This window comes from Saccopteryx leptura, chromosome 2 (assembly GCF_036850995.1).
Source record: "Saccopteryx leptura isolate mSacLep1 chromosome 2, mSacLep1_pri_phased_curated, whole genome shotgun sequence".
In the NCBI taxonomy this organism is placed as follows: Eukaryota; Metazoa; Chordata; class Mammalia; order Chiroptera; family Emballonuridae; genus Saccopteryx; species Saccopteryx leptura.
In genome coordinates this window covers 168,120,911-168,142,410 of record NC_089504.1, presented here as the reverse complement: position 1 = coordinate 168,142,410, position 21,500 = coordinate 168,120,911, and the positions used below count along the sequence as shown (strand labels likewise).

General features: G+C 42.5%; 1 protein-coding gene and 1 non-coding gene across 5 annotated transcripts in view; one reads left to right on the top strand and one right to left on the bottom strand.

The window, feature by feature from the left end:
- MTUS2 (microtubule associated scaffold protein 2) overlaps nucleotides 1–21,500 on the bottom strand; it is a 771,916-nt gene that overhangs the window by 215,468 nt on the left and 534,948 nt on the right. For all 4 annotated transcript variants that reach the window (XM_066369276.1, XM_066369278.1, XM_066369279.1 and 1 more), the window contains exon 6: nucleotides 17,285–17,446. In XM_066369276.1, coding sequence (XP_066225373.1) covers nucleotides 17,285–17,446 — 162 coding nt within the window. The remainder of the gene's footprint in view (nucleotides 1–17,284; nucleotides 17,447–21,500) is intronic.
- On the top strand, nucleotides 15,761–15,866 carry LOC136396491 (U6 spliceosomal RNA). Its single transcript, XR_010749777.1, has one exon. It is a non-coding gene; the product is annotated as a U6 spliceosomal RNA (small nuclear RNA).

Genomic DNA, 21,500 nt, shown 5'->3' with positions numbered 1-21,500 from the left:
ATAGTCTTAAAACTAATTCTCAGGCTACAACAACCGGCCTGCTTACAGCTATCTCACTTTTAGGAATATATCCCAAGAACACTATATCACCGATTCAAAGGAATAAATGCACCCCCATGTTTATGGCAGCATTGTTCACAGTAGCGAAGATCTGGAAACAGCCCAAGTGTCCATCAGTGGACGAGTGGATTAAAAAGCAGTGGTACGTATATACAATGGAATACTATGGGGCCATGAAAAAGAAGGAAATCTTACCTTTTGCAACAACATGGATGGACATGGAAACTATTATGTTAAGTGAAATAAGCCAGGCAGAAAAAGAAAAATATCATATGACCTCACTCATTTGAGGAATCCAAGGAATAATGTGAACTGAGAAATGGAATTGAGACAGAGGAGGGATCAAAGGGACCAGAGGAAAGGAGGACACAGGGAAAGTGGATGAGAGGATTGGATAAACCTGAAGGGAAGGGGGGAGGGCACTACGGGGAGGGAGGCAAGGGAGATGTTGAGGGGAATATGGGGGAGAGGGGACACATTTGGGGCAACACTGGAATCTATGTAAACAAAATAAATTAAAATCAATTTAAAAATAAATAATTTAAAAAAGAAGTGACAGATGTGACCACTGTCTACTCCTATTCTCACTTAGTCTCTCAGAGCTATGAGAGAATGGGGGGCTGCTGACCCACTTCCAGGCCCCTCTTGGATGGTGCAGAACAACCATGGAGAAGGAGGAAGAGGAGCAGGAGGAAGTGAAATGCTGACCCGGCAACCATGCGAGCTGTTATTATCACACCCATAGAGGAGAAAAGGGTGACTAGGACAAAATGAGTGCTGTAATCAGGAAATAGATTCTGATGTCATTGATAAGACAAACAGAAAGGGGAAGCAGGTCAAGGAAAGATTTAGGAATTGACTAGAATGAAGGAACAACATGTTAGCTAGGTAGAAATATCTCAAACAGAAGAGGAACTTGGGTGAATTGAGAGAGGGAGGCAGAGGGAGAAGGAGAAAGAGAGAGAGAGAGAGAGAGAGAGAGAATGCTGCAAAGGAGTTGAGGGACAAGAGGAAAAAAAAAACAGTTTTTAGCTGCTAATAGTAATTTTAAAAACTCAAAACAAATGCCTGACCAGGCGATGGCACAGTGGATAGAGTGTCGGACTGGGACGTGGAGGACCCAGGTTTGAAACCCAAGGTTGCCAGCTTGAGCGCAGGCTCATCTGGTTTGAGCAAGGCTCACCAGCTTGGACCCAAGGTCGCTGGCTTGAGCAAGGGGTCACTCAGTCTGCTGTGCCCCCCCTGGTCAAGGCACATATGAGAAAGCAATCAATGAACAACTAAGGTGCCGCAACAAAGAGTTGATGCCTCTCATCTCTCTCCCTTTCTGTCTGTCCCTCTCTCTGTCTCTCTCTCTGTCAAAAACAAAACAAAACAAAAACTCAAAAGGAATATCTGACATTGGAGAATAGAGTTTTTGAGGGGAATCTGAATATTGGGCTATACTTGAGAAGAGGTTGGATTTAACTGATTTAAGTTTCACTCCATCTCAGCAACTACTTATTGCATGGTGGAGGGTAGACCCTGCAACTGGGAATGTAAAGGAGAAGAAAGAAGGGCATTTACAAATAGGCTCATAAAAACTAGACTTTTAATACAGACTCAATTATTCTCTGGGGTAAGACTAAGGAATAATTTAATTCCGAAAATTATTTTATTTTTTTATTTTTTTTATTTTTTTCATTTTTCTGAAGCTGGAAACAAGAAGAGACAGTCAGACAGACTCCCACATGCGCCTGACTGGGATCTACCCGGCACGCCCACCATGGGGCGATGCTCTGCCCACCAGGGGGCGATGCTCTGCCCATCCTGGGCATCGCCATGTTGCGACCAGAGCCACTCCAGTGCCTGAGGCAGAGGCCACAGAGCCATCCTCAGCGCCCGGGCCATCCTTGCTCCAATGGAGCCTCGGCTGCGGAGGGGAAGAGAGAGACAGAGAGGAAGAAGAGGGGGAGGGGTGGAGAAGCAGATGGGCGCTTCTCCTGTGTGCCCTGGCTGGGAATCGAACCCGGGACTCCTGCACGCCATGCTGACGCTCTACCACTGAGCCAACCGGCCAGGGCCTACAAATACCATCTTATTCGTTCATTCTTAAGTGCCAAGTATGCAGCAGGCACTATTCCAGTGAGAAAGGAAGTGTGAGTGGTCACAGACATTATGTGTTTTTTTTTTACAGATTTATTTTTTAATTTTTTTTTTTGTATTTTTCTGAAGTTGGAAATGGGGAGGCAGTCAGATAGACTCCCGCATGTGCCCGACCAGGATCCACCCGGCACGCCCACTAGGGGGTGATGCTCTGCCCATCTGGGGTGTTGCTCTGTTGCAACCAGAGCCATTCTATCACCTGAGGCAGAGGCCACAGAGCCTGACATCATGCTCTGTGACACATGCCGGCCAGGGCCTGACATTACGTTTTTATGGAGTGTGTTTGTGATAAGCATTTATAAATGTCAAGTACCAGCTTCTGTGTATATTATCCCACTTCCCCTGACTCCAGACACTGTTGGTGTTATTACTGGTATTGCTACTTTGCAAATGAGGAAACCAAAGCTATGGAGAGTGTAATGACAGCCATGTTTACCAGTATGTGGCTGAGCCAAGATCTGAACCTGTGACTTTCTGCCACCAAATGGCTTCAGAGAGTCCTGAGAAGTAATGAATCCCACAGGCTGCCGGTGTACCTACATTTTGAAACATGACTAACCCAGGTGATTCTGAGTCCACATGAGGTTTAAAGGGAAGTGGGATGGGGCAGGGGTGATGTATGGCGAGGAGCCACCATCGTGGCCATTCACATGCAGGTTCTCATTGGATTCAGGTAGATGGTAAAGAAATGGCGGAGTCGGAGGATGGTGGGCCATTCTGTTTATTGGTGTCTCACCAAGACAGGCAAGCCACTAGAGAAGCCAAGGGAAAAGCAAGTTTTCTTGCCCATGAAGGGCAAGAGATCAGGGAGGCCCCTGCAATGGTGATAGCAGGAACCGAGAGAGAGCAAGCTCCTGGTCTGCCCCACTTTATAGTACAGAAATAAAAACCTTTTAATCCAATATACAAACAAGGAAGTCTCTGATACAAAGTCTCTTATCTGAGGCATAATTGGATTCCTCATGAGAGTGCACCACCCACATCATGCAACAGTCAAGGGTATGGGGAAAAGCTTAGTCTTAAAACTAAGCCTTAAGGGGTCCCCAAACTATAGCCCGTGGGCCGCATGCGGCCCCCCTGAGGCCATTTATCTGGCCCCCGCTGCACTTCCGGAAAGGGCATCTCTTTCATTGGTGGTCAGTGAAAGGAGCATAGTTCTCATTGAAATACTGGTCAGTTTGTTGATTTAAATTTACTTGTTCTTTATTTTAAATATTGTATTTGTTCCTGTTTTGTTTTTTTAATTTAAAATAAGATATGTGCAGTGTGCATAGTGATTTGTTCATAGTTTTTTTTATAGTCCGGCCCTCCAACGGTCTGAGGGACAGTGAACTGGCCCTCTGTGTAAAAAGTTTGGGGACCCCTGCCTTAGGCTATAACCACCCTGTCTGCTTACAGCCTGTCCCTCTCACACAATGCAAACTATAAGCAAGCAAACATATATATCAATTTACAAACTTATTTGACCAACAGGTGGGAATGCTCTGAGCTGAGCTGAGAGAGAGGGCAGTAGAACATAAATGTTTCTACTTCCGGTGTGACCAAGAGACTGGGAAATGGCTCAAGACATTTGTTTTTAAACGCTGGAAGCAGGGAATCCCTAAATAATTTCCGTCCGTAGGCCCAACCTTCACCTCTCCAACTCTTGATCCATAATGCATGCTACTTCTTACTCCTTTGGTAAACAACTTCCCTCTCCCACCTGCACCTTTAGCCTCTCTCAGAACAGCCTTCTCAAATGCTTGCCGCTTGTCCTGAGCTTCCTCTTCCATATTGTCGAGTCAAGAAGTCCCCGCAAACTGTCTAACCCCACCAGTGCTTAAAGCTGAAGCTGCATTTGCACTGAGGTTCCAAAGCAATGGCTGGCACACTCTAATTGTGTTGCCTGCTGTCATCACACATGGTTACTGCCGCTACCTTACCCCCAGCCCCTTGCCCCGGGATGGTCTTCCTCTTACCACACATAGGTCCTGTGGTCATCCTGGTAAATGTCAATGCACCCATGCATAATTCATCTGACATTCCAGGCTTCCAGTCCTTTGACATCTGCTACACTTGCCAGGAATTTTTAATCAGAATGCCTGGGTACCACCCGGAATGTCACCTCTGCAGTTCTCCTGTTCCCCTTTTTGAACAGGACCTCTGTCCTCCAGCTGTCCCACCATGTTATTGCTACTCCATCCGTTCATTTCTCTCCTCTAGACTACGAACCCCTTTATACCCAAACTTCCGGGCTCCTGTCTCCTTCTCCTTTTTTATCCAATCTGGGGTTGATTCCAATGTCCTCCACCTCCATTATCCTCTTGTGACACTCTTGCTCTAATATCACAGAGGCAGAGAGGCCACCACAGTCACACCTGTCTGCAGAACCCAAGCCCAGCTTAATTCAGCTGTCACCCTCTTCCAGTCTGGCTGAGCACAAGACACACTCGGGGCCACCAAATTTACAGTAGCCAGCTGTCCCTGTGGCCACACCACTGTCCAGCATGTCTATTTTTCCTTTTTCTTTTAAATATTTTTTTCACTTTTGAGGGATTCTTTTTGTATAATTTGAATAAAGATTGTACATAGAGGTTAAAATTGTTTTAATTTTCTTTCTTTTTTTTCCTAAGAAAACTGAAGTTCTACATCTGTACTTTTCTAGATCATTCTGCAAAAAAGGTTTTAAACAAAAATAGTGTCTTGTCTCACTGTCCACATGCCCAAGTCATATTCATCATTTTGAACATTTCACGTAGTTTTTCCTAGTATCTATCTCCATGTATTTAAGTAACATGTTTATACTGCTATTTCTTTACATTTCATTTTTGACTCATTTTAATACCTTCCACTATGGAAAATGATAACCTTGCTTTCTGTAGCTCCCTCATCAACCCAGCTGTACCACACTTTTTGGTTAAGTCAAAAAACATTGTTCATCTTGTTAAACTCAATATTATTTGTAACTGAACTTCCTTATTTGTATGACTTTTTGTTTTCCCTGGACTTACTAACTTCCTTGTTTTATTGTTTGATTTTTGATATTTCTAGAGATATTTGTTAATTCTTCTCAAACCTCTATCAGAACACAGCTCTCTTCTCACAATTATGTAAGAGGTTTCATTCTGTTTTCCTGCAGCCCTCAATTCTCCGTTGTATTCTGGACTGGTAATTTACAGGGCTGTTCAGAGCTGTCACCCTGGAGTGTCCCTTCTCATCATTCTGAGAAACTCCTTTCCTCTTTCCTATGTTGGGTCCCTTTTCGCTGGACCCTCCATGTCTTCTTCCTTTATCTGCTTCCTTATTTTGGTAGAGCATTTTTTTTGTAGTTTAGAGAGAAAGGTTTATGGGCAGTAAATTATTGTTTGACTTAATCCAGAATTTGAATATGTCAGTCACCTTTCTCAGAACTGTGATGGCATTTAGCTTTTCTTGTAGCATAAACAGGGTTTCTGTTGAAAAGTTTGATGCCATTTTAAATTTCAATAATTGCTATGTGATCTGTTTGCGTTCTTGGGAAGCTCTTGGTATTTCTCTTTTTCTCCAATGTTGTGAAATGCCACGCTGACGTGCCTTGGTGTGGGTCTTTTTTCATTTGTTACACTGGGCACTTGGTAGGCTCTTTCAGTCTGCAAACCCCCATCCTACAGTTCTGGAAACTTCCTTGAGATGTTGCTTTGATCATTTTTTCCCCTCTGGTTTCTTTGTTTTCTTCCTATGGAACTCTTATTATTGGTGCCATATAAATCCTTATATCCCTGTATCTCTATATTATCTATCTATCTATCTATTTATCTATCTATCTATCTATCTATTTATCTATATTATATTTATATATCTATCTATCTATCTATCATTATCTATTTATCTATTGGTTGACTGATTGATTGATAGATATAGATGTATGTATTTCTTCAACTTATGTATCTGGGCTTCTTTCCGATATCTCTCATGCACAATCCACTCCATATGCCTGAGACTGAACTCCTTGCCACCTGACGAAACTTCTCAGTTCCATCTTCCTTATCTCAGTGAAGTGTGTCTTTTGCTCAAAATAGAAATTGTAGTAACGTACCAAAGAAAGGCTGCAAAATTAATATTGATATTCTAGGAGGAAAGGTCAGGCTTTCCTGTTCTGTCCTTCCTTTGGGGAGGGGAGGGAGAAGAATGTAGAAGTTTCTGGCTTGCAAGGACAATCGATCATTTAGTTTTTTTTTTTTTTTTTTATTTTATTTTTTTTATTTTTTATTTATTTATTCATTTTTTAGAGAGGAGAGGGAGAGACAGAGAGGAGAGACAGAGAGAGAGAAGGGAGGGAGGAGCTGGAAGCATCAACTCCCATATGTGCCTTGACCAGGCAAGCCCAGGGTTTCGAACTGGTGACCTCAGCATTTCCAGGGTCAATGCTTTATCCACTGCACCACCACAGGTCAGGCCGGTCATTTAGTTTTAAAACTAAAATAAAGGTTAACTGAGAAACTTCTTCTCTTTCAATGGGAGACAGAATTTACATACCACCTTGCATTGATTGTGGTTCCTCCTCCTTCCTGGAATCCTGAGAGTAACATACCTCTAGGCAAAGGAGGGAAGATGAACTCTGAAAGATTATAAATATCTTTGATTGTGTTACCTTGAAAGTCTTAATGTTTTTGTGTTTTCCCTAAACAAATGTTGTAAGCTTGTGCCATGATATCATGCTCTCCCCAGCCCATGTGTGATCAAGGGTATATAACCAGCCCCTGAGATGTATTTGGCACACATGATTTGGGTCTGCAAATGCCCTCTGTCAGCCATATGCGGCCAGCATATTTAATAAATCTCCTCCTTTAATAAAACCCTTCAAAACTCATCTGAACTTTGTGTCTCTATGTAAACCTGCAGAAGTGAGGTACAGTATTTTTCAGCATCTGGGATACATTACGGTACTTTACAACAAAATGTTAACCTCATCCTCATCTCCTCCCTCTTTCTTGCTTCTTTACATGCAATAAAGTGCCAAGTATGGTGAAATACGCATCTTGTACTTCTCTTAAATTAACCTACATCTCTTTTGACAGTCATTGCAACTTGCTCATGCAGACAATGTCACTTCTGTCATAGAACTGTTCAGCAGCTTCCTGCTGCTTCTTTTCTCCAGTTAACTCTGCCCCGTCTAACCCTCTGACCTCAACCTGGAGGCCTCTGGATGTTGCTATTATGCTCTGTTCTACAGCTTTATTACACAGCTGAATGTCCATACTTCACATTAGACAACATATTACATGAGAACTGCCTTCTCAGTAAATGTTAATAAATAAATGAGTTGGTATTATTACTAACTAATCATGTTCTTCCTTGCTAGATAATGAAATCAATCTTGAAATGAGGTGAATTCCTGACAGTTTGAAACCTCTTACTATTTTCTTCTTCTCATTTCTCCTCTAGTACCTCTCTCCTGCATGTAATAAACAGGCATGTTCTAAGTGAGTAATGAGAAATCACGTTACACTCTGCTAGCACTAAAATGAGTCAAGTCCTGAATATGATGGATTTGTAGAAAGCAAATAATCCAGTTCTCCAGGGGAATCAAGACACTGAGTGATCTGTTATGTCCAGAGAAAACATTAAGTCACGGTTGAAAAAATACTTTGTGTATTTGAAACTACACCAACAGGTACTGGATGTCACTCACTGTGGCAGTTTTAGCTTGGTAAGTCACAATGAAAGACATGGACTGATGATTTGTCTCATTCTACCCAATAATTTACTTTCACATTAATTCAAGAGCACAATGAAATTGTGCTTTTCAAAGATAACATTTTCTCCAAATAAAAAAGTCCCTAAAATAGTCTATTTAGTGTTAAATAAGTGCCATCATGTTAGTATCTTATAGTTTTACTCCAAAGGCTGTGTCATCCCTATTATTTTCTGAACTATCCATTCTTTAAAAGCTCCTAAGCATCCATCCATCCATCCATCCATCCATTCATTCATTATATATTTACTGGGTGGCTCCCTTATATTTGGCATGGCACTCACTGTTGGAGAGTCCATGGTGAAAAGACAAAATCTTTATCTGCAGAAATTCACCAATTAGTAGACTGTATAAATAAGTAATGACAAAATAATGTATCAAATGCCAGCCCAGAGGTCTGGATAAGGATTTCTCTCTGGGAACTTAGAGGAGGAGCCAGGTAGGGCTTCACTGTAGGTTACATTTGAGCTCAGGTATAAAATATGCAGAAGAATCATCAAGAGGGAAAGGACACAGCAGGGTCATGTGCAAAGATATAGGTATAAGGGAACCATACGTTCAGAAACAGGAGGAGACTGTGAGACTGGAGGAGGGTTTCGTTTGAGCCCAGCCTACCCTAAACTCTAGCCCTCTGTGATCTTGAACTTCATCAGATGAAGGCAAATTTCTTACTCAGTTTCCCTTTAACAAATCTGAATTCCCCTGAAAATCCAATTTAAGGTTAAATAAGACTACTATTCAATTAAATACTTAATTTTATATAGGTTTTTGCTTTCTTTTTTATAAATGAGAAACTGTAATTGAAGTTGCTAATGAATGGAAAAAATGATTAATGAAAAAACAGAAAATAACCAGGAATTTGACCTGTTCATGGCTGCTATTGCTTACAGTTCAAACTAAGGCATTTGGCTAAGATGACAAATCAAGACTCAGTCATCAAATAAAAACAAATTTTTAAATATCTTACTTTCTTTTTAATAAAAGGCATGTACTCATTATAGGAAAATGAGAAAATACTTTTTCTTTATTTCACCATATCCTCACCCAGCAATAACCACTATAAGCCCATTGAAATGCATTATTTCAGATCATATTATGTATATTTAGATTTTTTTCTAAATAAAATCTTATAATACAGTTTTAAACACTTCACTGTGAAATAAAATACTTCAAGCTTATTTGTATAGCTTAGCAAATAATTATGAAGCAAAAACTCATGAAATTGTACCTAGGTCAAGAACATTACTGGCACCCTAGAAGCTTGTCATGTCTCAAACCTCTTCCTTCCCATTTGTGGAAACCACAAATGCTTTTCTTCATAGTTTTGCTACTCCACAGGCACCCTTAAACAATACCCTGAAGCCTGCTTATAAACTTTATATCAGTGAAATCATACCGTGTATATACTTTTGTCTTGCAAAAACATTGTACCATAATATTCACTTGCATTAGAGCAGCATGTAGCCTTAATTCACTCTCAGTGCCAAACAGCAACCCACTGTATGCATGTATCACAATGTCTCTATTTAGTCTACCACTGATGGACGTGGGAATTGCTTCCACTTCCAGTTTTTAGTAATTACAAGCAATCCTGCTTTGAACATACTTGTGCACACTTCTGAATATGTGTGTCTGTGTGTTCCTCACATACCTACAGGCAGAATTCTTAAGTTCAAGCACAGGTAAACTTAACAAAATCAGGCCACATTGTTTTCTGAAGTGGTTGTACCCATTTCCCCCTCTCCTGCCAAGACTGTGTGAGTTCCTCATGTACTACTTCGTCGGCAACATTTAAGGTCAGGTTTTACATCCTGATCATACTGATGGCTGTATACTTTACTCTAATTTGAACTGCATTCTTCTGGTTACTGGTGGAGTTGAGCAACCTTTTCAAATGAGGACTGGATGTCTGATCCTGTTTCCTTTCATGGAGCATTGGCCAAGACTTCTTGTTCCTTTTTTGTCAGCATTTTTTTTTACACTGACTTATAAATATAATATAATTTTGTACCCTTTTTAAAAACTTAATTTCTTATAATCGTCTCTCATGGTAATATTCATCTACAAAATTTTCTTCAAATTTAAATTATTAACTTAGTTTAAATAATAACTCGCAATTGAGACAGTAGCGATGATAAAATAGAACCTGTGGTTATAAATATCAATTATTTTTGAGTTGGAGGTGGAAGTAGATAAAAGACATAATAGGGAGGTTATTTGGCTTATATTTGCATATCTGTTAAAGGCCCAGACACTCAGCTCTACTGTGTTTTTAGTTGTATGACCTCAGGCTGGTTAAAATCTGAGCCTTTGTTTCCTCTGTAAAATGGATGATAAAGGCAGTAGCTGTTATTGTAGGTAGTGGTGAGGATAAAATGGTGTTGTACATTAAATAAAAGTGCTTAGTATAATGTCAGGCATTTACTAAGTACAAAAAAAATACCCCCCAAAATAAAAACAAACGGTCCTCATTAACAATATTAACTCAGTTTTAAATCTTCATTTAGAACCTATGGATTACAAACACTGTGCTAGTATATTAAATTATTACTGCATGAGGTGGGTGTTACTACCTTTTTTCAATGAGAAATCTGAGGTGAAAGAGGTTATGTAACTGAATTGAGGTTACACAGCCATCAGTGGTGTGACCATGTTGGGCAGATAAAATATATTATGCTCACTTTGTTAAAGATGGCGCTGCCCACGTGGTAGCCCGTCACCCAGGTGATGGTATTGGGTGCCCTTCTTGCTTGGGATGGGCGTGATTATATTAACGTGCGTTGGGGTGGGCTGTGGGCAGGCAGGATCTTTCTAGCCTGGGGCTTGGTTTTGGGACTAAGCCTTTCCCACTCTTTTTGATGTGGGGTGGTGCACTCTCATGAGGAATCCCATTATGTTTCAGATGAATGACTTTGTATCAGAGACTTCCTTGTTTGTATATTGGATTAAAGGTTTTGGTTTCTACACTATAAAGCGGGGAAGACTGGGAGCTTGCTCTCTCTCGATTCCTGAGATTAGCATTAGAGGAGAGAGCAGAGAAAGAAGAGCAGATAAAGGTCACGTGGAGGAGAGGAAAGGCAGCCAAGATGGCAGAATGCTGAAGGAGAAGCCAGTTTGTGCAGAGTTTGTGCAGAGAGAAGGGGATGGGGAACAGAGGTGAATAAGTCTGGTGAGCTAGGAACCTTTGATTCTAGGAAACTCAGATAAGTCAGTGGCTTTGTGAGCACTGAATGAGTGGGTTTTGGAGCCCAGTGTGTGTTTTTACTTGCCCACTGGGTGCAAGCTAGGATTAAAGCTAATGGCCCACCAGTTCTTGGCTCCGTTGTTTCATTATCGTCTGTCTGAATCTAATGCAAACCTGCATGGGCCAGGCGGCTGTGATGGTGGCCGTGGCTACTGGCTTTGCAGACCAAGACCAGAATCTGAGTCTAACTTCGAAGCTCTTTCTTAATTTCTCTGCCATCCAAATTCTGTGTGATACAAACTAATAATTCATGGTGGCTTATTAATACAACTGTTCCATTCATTGGAATAAAAACCATCATGTGTTTAGAAATATGTACAAGGTGGCTTTTGTTTTTTTAAACTTAAAAAGATGTAGCCAATTAAAAAAAAAGAAGGCTCCTATAACTTATTTTTTCCCAGGTTGTGGGCACAAATGCACAGCATGCAAGCAAGTGGAACAGGCCAGTCCTGCACTGGGAGATGCGGTCACGGCAGCTGTGTGAAGGGCACTCTCACAATCGCCTGGCGCCGGGGCTACAGACGTGTGAGCATGGCAGCCAGATGCCCGGGCTTCAGTGTCTAACCCTTATATCTCCTGGTTTTGTAATCTTGGATGAATTACTTGATCTCTCTAATTCAGCTTCCTAATTTATAAAATAAGGTTAAGAATAGTACCTGTGCATCATAACTTTAAAGGTGAGGATAAAATGAGGTGGCAGGGATGGCTAAGCTTACAGTGAATATTCAACAAATGCTGGCTGTTACTATTATTACAGCTTCCCACCCAGGAGCCAGCACCTCGGTTTAGCCTGCACAATATAATCCCATTGTGCCACTCAGACACACAGCATGATGTCATCACATCACTTTATGTGGCATATAGTAGGCATTTTACTCCTATTCACCCCCTGTCTCTCCCCTGCCCTGTACACTGTTCAACATCAGAGTGACTTGTAGGTCAAAGGACTCTATGTCAGGCTCCTGTACCTGGTGGTCACATGTTGGCTTCTGATGCTGAGTATGGGATCCTGGGGAGCATGGTGAAGCCATGAGGAAACAGGGTGCTGCACGAGTGCAGGCGCCTTGTTCTTCTCTATCTGACACCAGATGAGCTCTGATCACATTCAGGCCCCTTCAGGTCTCACCTTCTATCCCAAGCACTTCACGGTATAAACATGGCTTCTCTCATGAGAGCAATCCTGCTTGAGTTTGACCTTCTCATGGTAAATACATTCTGGAGTCTTAAGTCAACGTTATATTCAGCAGTTTGTCTTAAGTAATAATCAATGTCATATTTATTCAGCCAATCTTCCACTTGGTAAATGAATGTAGGCTATTAGCAAAAGAGACTTTGAAGAAAGACAGACCTCAACTCAAAGGGCTTACTTGCCAGCCCTTTGCCCCCAGAGGCTGGAGAAACACTTCCCCAAGTGCATTCCTCAGCCTTCTCCTCCCATATTTAATGTTTTGGGCACTGATTTACAAAATTGAAACTGTCCAGGAGAATGCAGGAATCTGCACACCAATAAAAGGCAAGAAAGACAAGATAGATAATTAACAAGCACTTAGAATAAAGGATATTTGACTATAGAGGTGTCAATCATCACACAAGACAAGAGGTAGGAGCCAACATAACAGAATAATTTCTTCAGGGGAGAAGTCAGACAGAGTACCCTGAAGCCAGAGGTCTTGGATCCAAGAAAAGAGATTTAGTGGGTCTGGGAGAAAGGCCCATACCACGAAATGTCATGAGAGATTTCTTGGATGGACAAAGAGAATCTACAGTACAGACAGTTCACCATTTAAGAATTTTTTAATACTTCTATGAATTTTGCTAGTTTATAATTTGCAGGCTCCAGAAGACAGTCACTAGCTCATATGAGGTTTACAAATTTCCCTTCACTTTGCCCTCTGGTTTTAAGCCAGAAATTTCCAATTTTGCATGCAAGAACTTAATTCAGGCCTTTAAAACAGACACATTTAGACATTAAACAAAGACTTCACATACACAAATCACAAATCAAGAAATTTAAATGAGCATGCTTTACTTATTCTAATTAAAATTATACCAGAGATTTTCCTGACAAACAAAGAGAACTTAAAAAACAGACAATTTACTATTTAGGCACACAGCTCTATAGACAAAGAAAAGGGATTCTCCTGTTAGGGACCTCTCAGGTGCTCACTCAGCCATGTCCCTGGGAGGGCTTAGGCTCAGGCACCAGAGATCCCCACTCAAACACCAATCACTCAGGGGTTTTAGGCAGAAAATATAAAAGCAAAGAATGAGATCTGACCAACACAGAGATGTCCCTGGAATTCCAAGGTAGGACTGATTAACCTGTTAACTCAGTCCCCACTGATACCTTCCTAGAGCACAAACAAATGTCCCCTAATGTCTTTTTCTGAGAGCACAACTAAATGTCCCTGGAAGTCTGAGGCAGGACTTATTAAACTGGTCAATTCAGTCCCCACTAATTGTCTTCCTAAAGCACAAACAGATGTCCCTGGAAGTCCGAGGCAGGACTGATTAACTTGGTCAACTCAGTCCCCACTGATGCTTTCCTAGAGCACAAACAAATGTACAAACACAAAGATGTCCCTGAAAGTCTGAGGTAGGACCTAATCCCCACTAATTGTCTTTCCAGAGTACAACCAGATGTCTCCCAGAAAAGCCCAAAGCAGGACCCAAAAATCTCCCCTGAAGTCTCGGTCTTGGAGAGCCTATTTCGAGAGTGAGACCATGTCCGGTCCTCTACGCAATAGTCCAAATTGACTAGTCCCAAACAAATTCAGCAAAGCAAAAGATTTGCCTTACTTACCTCTAGAGGTCAGAATTTTACACTCCTCGATCTCTCTGCTGAATTGTCAAATTTGGGGATCGGGTGTCTGCTAAAGAGTTGTTAAACCCCACAGGAAGATGGGAGTCCTGGATTGTTTCAGGTGGCACCTCTCCTCAAGATCCAAGCAGGGTCAGGCAACCCCCTGGAGAGACCAGCTGATCCAGGTGTCTCTACCCAGTGATGAGGAACACCGGATCCCGGATGAGCCCCCAAATGTTTTAAAGTACTGTACCTTACTTCCGCAAGTTTACATAGAGACACCAATTCCAAATGAATTTTTAGGAAGAGATTTATTAAGCAGGCTGCATATGATTAACATGGCGTATAGCTGACCCAAATCATGCAGTGTCAAAATAGTTCTGAGGCTGGTTATATACTCTTGACCACATACAGGTTGGGGGAAAAGGAGGGGAGCATGACACAATCATTAACAAGTTTATAACATTTGTCTAGAGCAGTGTTTTTCAACCAGTGTGCCACGGCACACTAGTGTGCCATGAGACATGGTCAGGTGTGAGTATAAATACATTTAGAAACTATATTATTAACTATATGTATAATATGTACTGTGTTAGAGTGTCATTTTGTGTCATTTTGGTAGGTGGTGTGCCCTAGGATTTTGTAAATGTAAAAAATGTGCCGCGGCTCAAAAAAGGTTAAAAATCACTGGTCTAGAGGATCTATAAAAAAACATTAAAACTTTCAAGGTAACACAATAGTGATGTTGTTTTACATATCAAAGACATCACAAATCTTTTAGTGTCTATCTCCCCTCCTTTGCCTAGAGCTATATGCTACTCTCAGGATTCCAGGAAGGGAGGGAGAGTTAAAATCAGTGTAGGGTATGTAAATATTGTCTCCTATTGAAAGGGAAAGGAAGTTCTTCAGATAGCCTTTATTCTATAGTTAAACTAAATGACCCAATTGTCCTTGCAAGCCAGAAAGCTTCTGCATTTTTCTTCCTCCATTCTCTAAAGAAAGGATGACTTTTCCTCCTAAAATATTAATATTAATTTTTGCAATTCTTTGCAATCCCCACAGTAGGCAGGGGAATGGAACGAAACAAATTGCTGCCCCGCGTGCACTGACCTTGCTCTACAGTGGATTAGAGCTCAATATCTACTCTCCCTTTCTGAGACTATGCCTTGCTCTGGTGTGGATCACATGGAGAACAAAGACCTAGTTGCTTGGACATCCCTGCAGGGAAACGACACCTGTGTGTGAGGCACTGGAGGAGCAGGGGGCCGGGGTCATACTCGGGTTGCTTCAGCAGTTTCTGTGGACAAGCACCTTCACTTGTCTAATGTTTGCATCAGGTGAGTTTTCTGTGTCTAGTCACTAGCTTCATGGGTGTGAAGGGGCAGGGTATGGTCACCCGTTTTGGTGGTCTGGATCCAGCAGGCAAAGCATGGCTTTGGGTCTGCCCTTCTGCGGCAGCCACTGATCCCAAGATGCCAGCTTGGGCAGTGTGAGCCTGGAGCCAGCAGGGCGGAAGGCATTTCCAGATCCCTGGAGAGGTGGCAGGTCCCCTTGGGATTCTGGAACTGGCTCCTGGAGGCCCAGCCTGCAGCCTGCTCCTAACCGTCCTTCTAGTGATTTCGTCAGCACCCGCTTCTCTGAGACAAAGACTAATCTGGCCTAAAATAGCTGGATTCTTATTTTCTTTTTACAATCAAAACTGTATGATTCAACAGGTTACTAGTCAGATGAAGAGTGAGAGGAAGTTGTGAAAATTTAAAATAAATAATGAACATGCCTTAAAAACAATGGTATTGTGCTCGCTTCGGCAGCACATATACTAGAATTAGAAAATACAGAGAAGATTAGCATGGCCCCTGCGCAAGGATGACACGCAAATTTGTGAAGCGTTGCATAAAAAAAACAAAAAAACAAAAAAAACCAATAGTATTATTATTATTATTAACTTTAAATGCCATTGGAAACTCATTTATCATTGTAAAGCCAGTAGCCAGGGCCACCATTACAGCTGCCTGGCCCATGAAGGTTCGCATTTGATTCAAATAGACGGTAATGAAACAATGGAGCCAAGAACTGGTGGGCCATCATCTTTAATCCTAGCTCACACCAGGTGGACAAGAAATACACACAGTGGGTAAACACTTCCCTTTCCATTCAGGGCTCCCAAAGCCACTGAATTATCCGAGTTTCCTAGAATCAAAGTTTTCTACCTCACCAGCCTTATTCACCTCTGTTCCCCATCTCCTTCTCTCTGCACAGCTCTGCACAAACTGACTTCTCCTTCAGCACTCTGTCATCTTGGCTGCCTCTCTGCTGCAATGTTAATTTCAGGAACCAAGGGTGCGTAAGCCCCCGGTCTGCCCCATTTTATGGTGTAGAAATCAAAACCTTTAAGCAGTATACAAACAAGGAAGTCTCTGATACAAATTCACTTATCTGAGGCATAATGGGATTCCTCATGAGAATGCACCTCCCACATCATGCAACAGTCAAGGATGTGGGGAAAAGCTTAGTGTTGAGAATATTTTAGTATTAAAAGGGTGGGAAAGGTTTAGTCTTAAAACTAAGCCTTAGGCTATAATGATTTCACTGGCTTACAGCCTGTCCCCCACACCCAACGCAAACTATAAGCGAGCAAACATATATATATACCATATTTACAAACTTTTTTTTTTTTTTTACAGAGACAGACAGAGAGTCAGAGAGAGGGATAGAAGGGACAAACAGATAGGAACGGAGAGATTGAAGCATCAATCATTAGTTTTTTGTTGCGCATTGCTACACCTTAGCATCCCCAAACTATGGCCCGTGGGCTGCATGAGGCCCCCTGAGACCATTTATCCAGCCCCCCCGCTGCACTTCTGGAAGGGGCACCTCTTCCATTGGTGGTCAGTGAGAGGAGCACTGTATGTGGCAGCCCTCCAGCAGTCTGAGGGACAATGAACTGGCCCCCTGTGTAAAAAGTTTGGGGACCCCTGCTTAGTTTATCATTGATTGCTTTCTCATATGTGCCTTGACTGCGGACCTTCAGCAGACCCAGTAACCCCTTGCTTGAGCCAGTGACCTTGGGTCCAAGCTGGTGAGCTTTTGCTCAAACCAGATGAGCCCACGCTCAAGCTGGCGACCTCAGGGTCTCCAACCTGGGTCCTTGGCATCCCAGTCCAATGCTCTGTCCACTGTGCCACCACCTGGTCAGGCCATATTTACAAACTTATTTGACTGACAATCATCTGATCTAAGATCTAATAAACTGATGTACACATGGACTTTCAAAAGACATTTTAATGCAGAAAGGACACTCCATGGCAGAATGTCTTACCAGTGGGTGTGGACGTGGATTTGGGTGCCAGAAGCAGACTCCTGCGGGGTGTAGTCCCACTGGTGGACGCTGGAAGGGCCACCCGGCTGGCTCCCTTGGGCGTGTCTTTGGAAGGCAGAGCTACCTTCAGGGCGGGCTGCTCTTCATTCCCGGAGGTTGAACCTGTGGGAAGCAGACAGTAGGTTCACCATAACTTCATGGAAAATGGATGGGCCCTCTCACCATCTGCAGTTGCCAACCAATTCTGCTTTAGAATGTGCCCTGACTCTCTGTGTGTAGTCTTAAAAAGCATTTTTCTGGGACCAGATGTGGGAAAGAGCTCCCTTCAGGTACCATGTAAAAGTCTGTCACTTGGATCTCCTGTGCAGTCTGCTCCACAGGAGTCAAGAGCAGGCTCAGTCCACAGATTCTATACATTTGTACATAGGTCACCCCCCACCACCATACATACCTGGTTTCTTCATGTGGATGTTTAACTTTATGTGTACATAATGAGTGTTAGCCAAATAAGTTTGTAAATATGATATATATGTTTGCTCGCTTATAGTTTGCATTGGGTGTGGGGACAGGCTGTAAGCTCCCAAGGTCCTTATACCCTAAGGCTTAAGCCTTTCTCACCCTTTTAATACTAAGATCTTTTCAACACTAAGCTTTTCCCCACACCCTTGACTGCTGCATGATGTGGGGTGGTGCACTCTCATGAGGAATCCCATTTATGCCTCAGATAAGTGGCTTTGTATCAGAGACTTCCTTGTTTGTATATTGGCTTAAAGGTTTTAATTTCTACACTATAAAATGGGGCAGACTGGGGGCTCACTCTCTCTCAGATCTTGTCATCAGCATTGCAGAGGAGAGGCAGCCAAGATGGAGGAGTGCTGAAGGAGAAGCCAGTTTGTGCAGAGTTGTGTAGAGAGAAGGAAATGGGGAACAGAGGTGAATAAGGCTGGTGAGGTAGAAACCTTTGATTCTAGGAATACTCAGATAATTCAGAGGCTTTGGGAGCCCTGAATGGAAAGGGAAGTGTTTTCCCACTGTGTGTATTTCTTGCCCGCCAGGTGTGAGCTAGGATTAAAGATAATGGCCCACCAGTTCTTGGCTCCATTGTTTCATTACCATCTGTCCGAATCAATTGCGAATCTGGACGGGCCAGGTGGCTGTGATGGTGGCCGCAACTACTGGCCCTACAATGAGCATTTACTTGATAGCCCACAGAGGATGAGCAGCCCTTTTTGGAAACCAGTGTGGGTGACTCAGGAGGGGTGAGAGTAACAATCTACAAGCACCACCAGCCAGGGCAGTTTACTTGGCACTCCCTCGGACCTAGCTAATTCTGCCTTCAGAAGTGTGGGATGAAGGGAGATGAGTGGGAAGCATGGCCACAGATAATCCCTTTGAAACTCATGAAACTTTTGTTCAGAAAGCTGAGGCCTCATCAAACTGAGAGGACTCTGAATTAGAGCCTAGTTTATGTCAGAGGCAGGAGACACTTACGGGTAATTTCAGTTTACCATTTCATACAAAAGCAGACTCTCTGTAAGGTAGCGTGTTTACAAGCACTTTGAAGATATGGCAAATTGGGATGTGTCTCAGGTTTACAAGCAGTGTGGTTGCGGCACAAACTTTTCTAGATCTTTCCAACCTACAAACAAGTGACCCCACCATCTGTTTCCTGCTAAAGAATAAATCTTCTAAACACACCCCTGAATACAGCTGCAAGGCCTAATTTACCAAATTAAATAGGAAGCCTTAACATACTAAGATACTGCTTGTTTGGGATAAAGCCAGCCAGTTACGGGAACGTAAGCATGAATCGTGCGACATGAGCAATGACAGCTGGGAGACATATAGAGAATTTTAATGAAAGATTACTTTTTTATTTTCATCATTTTAAAAGGATACTCTTGACATTTTATTTTGATTGAGCCTGCATGAAAAAGATAACATTATTAAAAAGGCTTTAGTGTCACACCATCCAAGAGTTTTATTCAATCACTTTCTTCCTTCTGAAGACCTGAAAGTCTGTTTAAAATAGGCGAAATTTTTTTGCTTCTAAAGAAAACTGTATTTAGAAAATAAAAATATAAAGAATGTGCTATTTTTTAACCAGAGGCAGATTAAGTTCAGTTGAGGCCCCAGCTGCAGAGGAAAATATTGGGCCCCTTATAAAAAAAGAAAGAGGGAAAATAAAAACACATGTTAACCATATTTTTATTATTATTATTTTTGTATTTTTCTGAAGTTGGAAACGGGGAGGCAGTCAGACAGACTCCCGCATGCACCTGACTGGGATCCACCCGACATGCCCACCAGGGGCGATGCTCCGCCCATCTGGGGCTTCACTCTGTTGCAACCAGAGCCATTCTAGTGCCTGAGACAGAGGCCACAGAGCCATCCCCAGTGCCCGGGCCATCTTTGCTTCAACGGAGCCTCGGCTGCGGGAGGGGAAGAGAGAGACAGAGAGGAAGGAGAGGGGGAGGGGTGGAGAAGCAGATGGGTGCTTCTCCTGTGTGCCCTGGCCGGGAATCAAACCCGGGACTCCTGCATGCCAGGCTGACGCTCTACCACTGAGCAAACCGGCCAGGGCCAACCATATTTTTAAATAAATAAAAAATATTGTGCACTATTAATGTTAAAATTGCACATATGAAAGCAAACTTGGTGTCATTAGAAAAAAGTGTAAAGTTGGGGTTTTGCGGGGCACTTCAGAAGTCGGGGCCCAGGGCATGTGCTCAGGGTGCTCACGGTTAAATCTGCCTCTGTTCCTAGTACAGACCCTATGCCTTATACTTCTTTTACGGCTCTGTGCAAAGATTCAAACAGCTCTAAACAGAGGGTGCACTTGATCTATGTGAACAGAACAGATGCATGGAAATGCTACCAAAAGCACCTGTACTGTGTGCCAGATGTCAGAGAAAGAAGCAAGCACAGGGTTAACCCAAACCTTGCCACAGAGAGAGGCACCATGGACCTATAAAACAGGAGTTTCAGCCTCCCAATCACAGAGCAGGCTCCCCAGCCCAGTCCTGGGACTCAGAGCACCTCTGGAGATGTGCAGGACATTTCAGATGAGGCTGGCAACTCAGCCATCAGGCATATTCCACAGGGAATTATCTCACGTTTAGCCCTACCGCACATAATACTGAGACAATAATCTATTCACCATAATGTGTAGTAGCTGAACTAAGCATAAAACTTTTCACACAAAGTCTTTTTTATTTAATAATTTATTAAAATTTCTCAAGAACAAATATATTTTGTATCATTTGTAGACTTCAAGTGCCCTTCTATCAAATCCTCTTGCTCCTGGCATCCTTCTTTTACATGAAATTTATTATTCAATAAACATGTTGTTGCAGTAATATAAGGTTATAGCAATTAAATATATAGAAATATAGAAAAATATGGAAGATATATAAAAATAATTAGGATATTAAAAGCAATTAAGGAAATTAAATAAAGTTATGCCATCTGGACAGGAATTAATATACTGTGTACAGATATGATAGGCAGACTTTGTCTTTTGCTCAGGGCCCAGTTAGTGTGTGTGTGATAAGAAGTGGTTTGATGTCATAACTCCATAAATTAACATAAAAAAAAGCTTCTCTAGGAACACCTTAAAAGTGGCTTGAAGTGACATTTCAGTAGATTAACATAAAAAGGGCTCCCTGAGAGGAACTCCCAAAAAGGTGGTTTGAGGTGATAATCCTGTAGATTGACACCTGTTAGAAGGCGTTGGCCAGAAAATGTACTAAAGCTGAGGGGCCCCCCTGCTGCGGTAGTCAGCCAGACTCCAACATTGATGTGGACTGTCTCCACGCCACTCTGAGCTCTGACCAAAGACAGCCAAGTGGAGCACACCGACGGGGCCCCCTTACGCTGTACCCAGACACGCCAAAAGGATTTGTGAGTAATAAACTGCCTGTGTGATTCTTGTAACTAACGTGTGTGGTCGTGTCTTTCCTCCGGTGGCAGTTGGTCTGGGCACTGATAAGTAGAATCCTCATAGCCACCTCAAGAGTAGTCTCCAAGAGGCTGCCAGCCCTGCTGGTAAACAGGAGTGTCCCACTGTGCGGGGAAGTTGAATCAGGGACACCTGATCTACGTAGAGCTCAGGCTCTACTGGGACACACATCAATTTAGAGACTGGGCCACTTTTCAGGCTAGAGAGTAATCTGTCTGTTTGAAATCTGAAGTGTCAAGGAAGCTCTGGATTCCC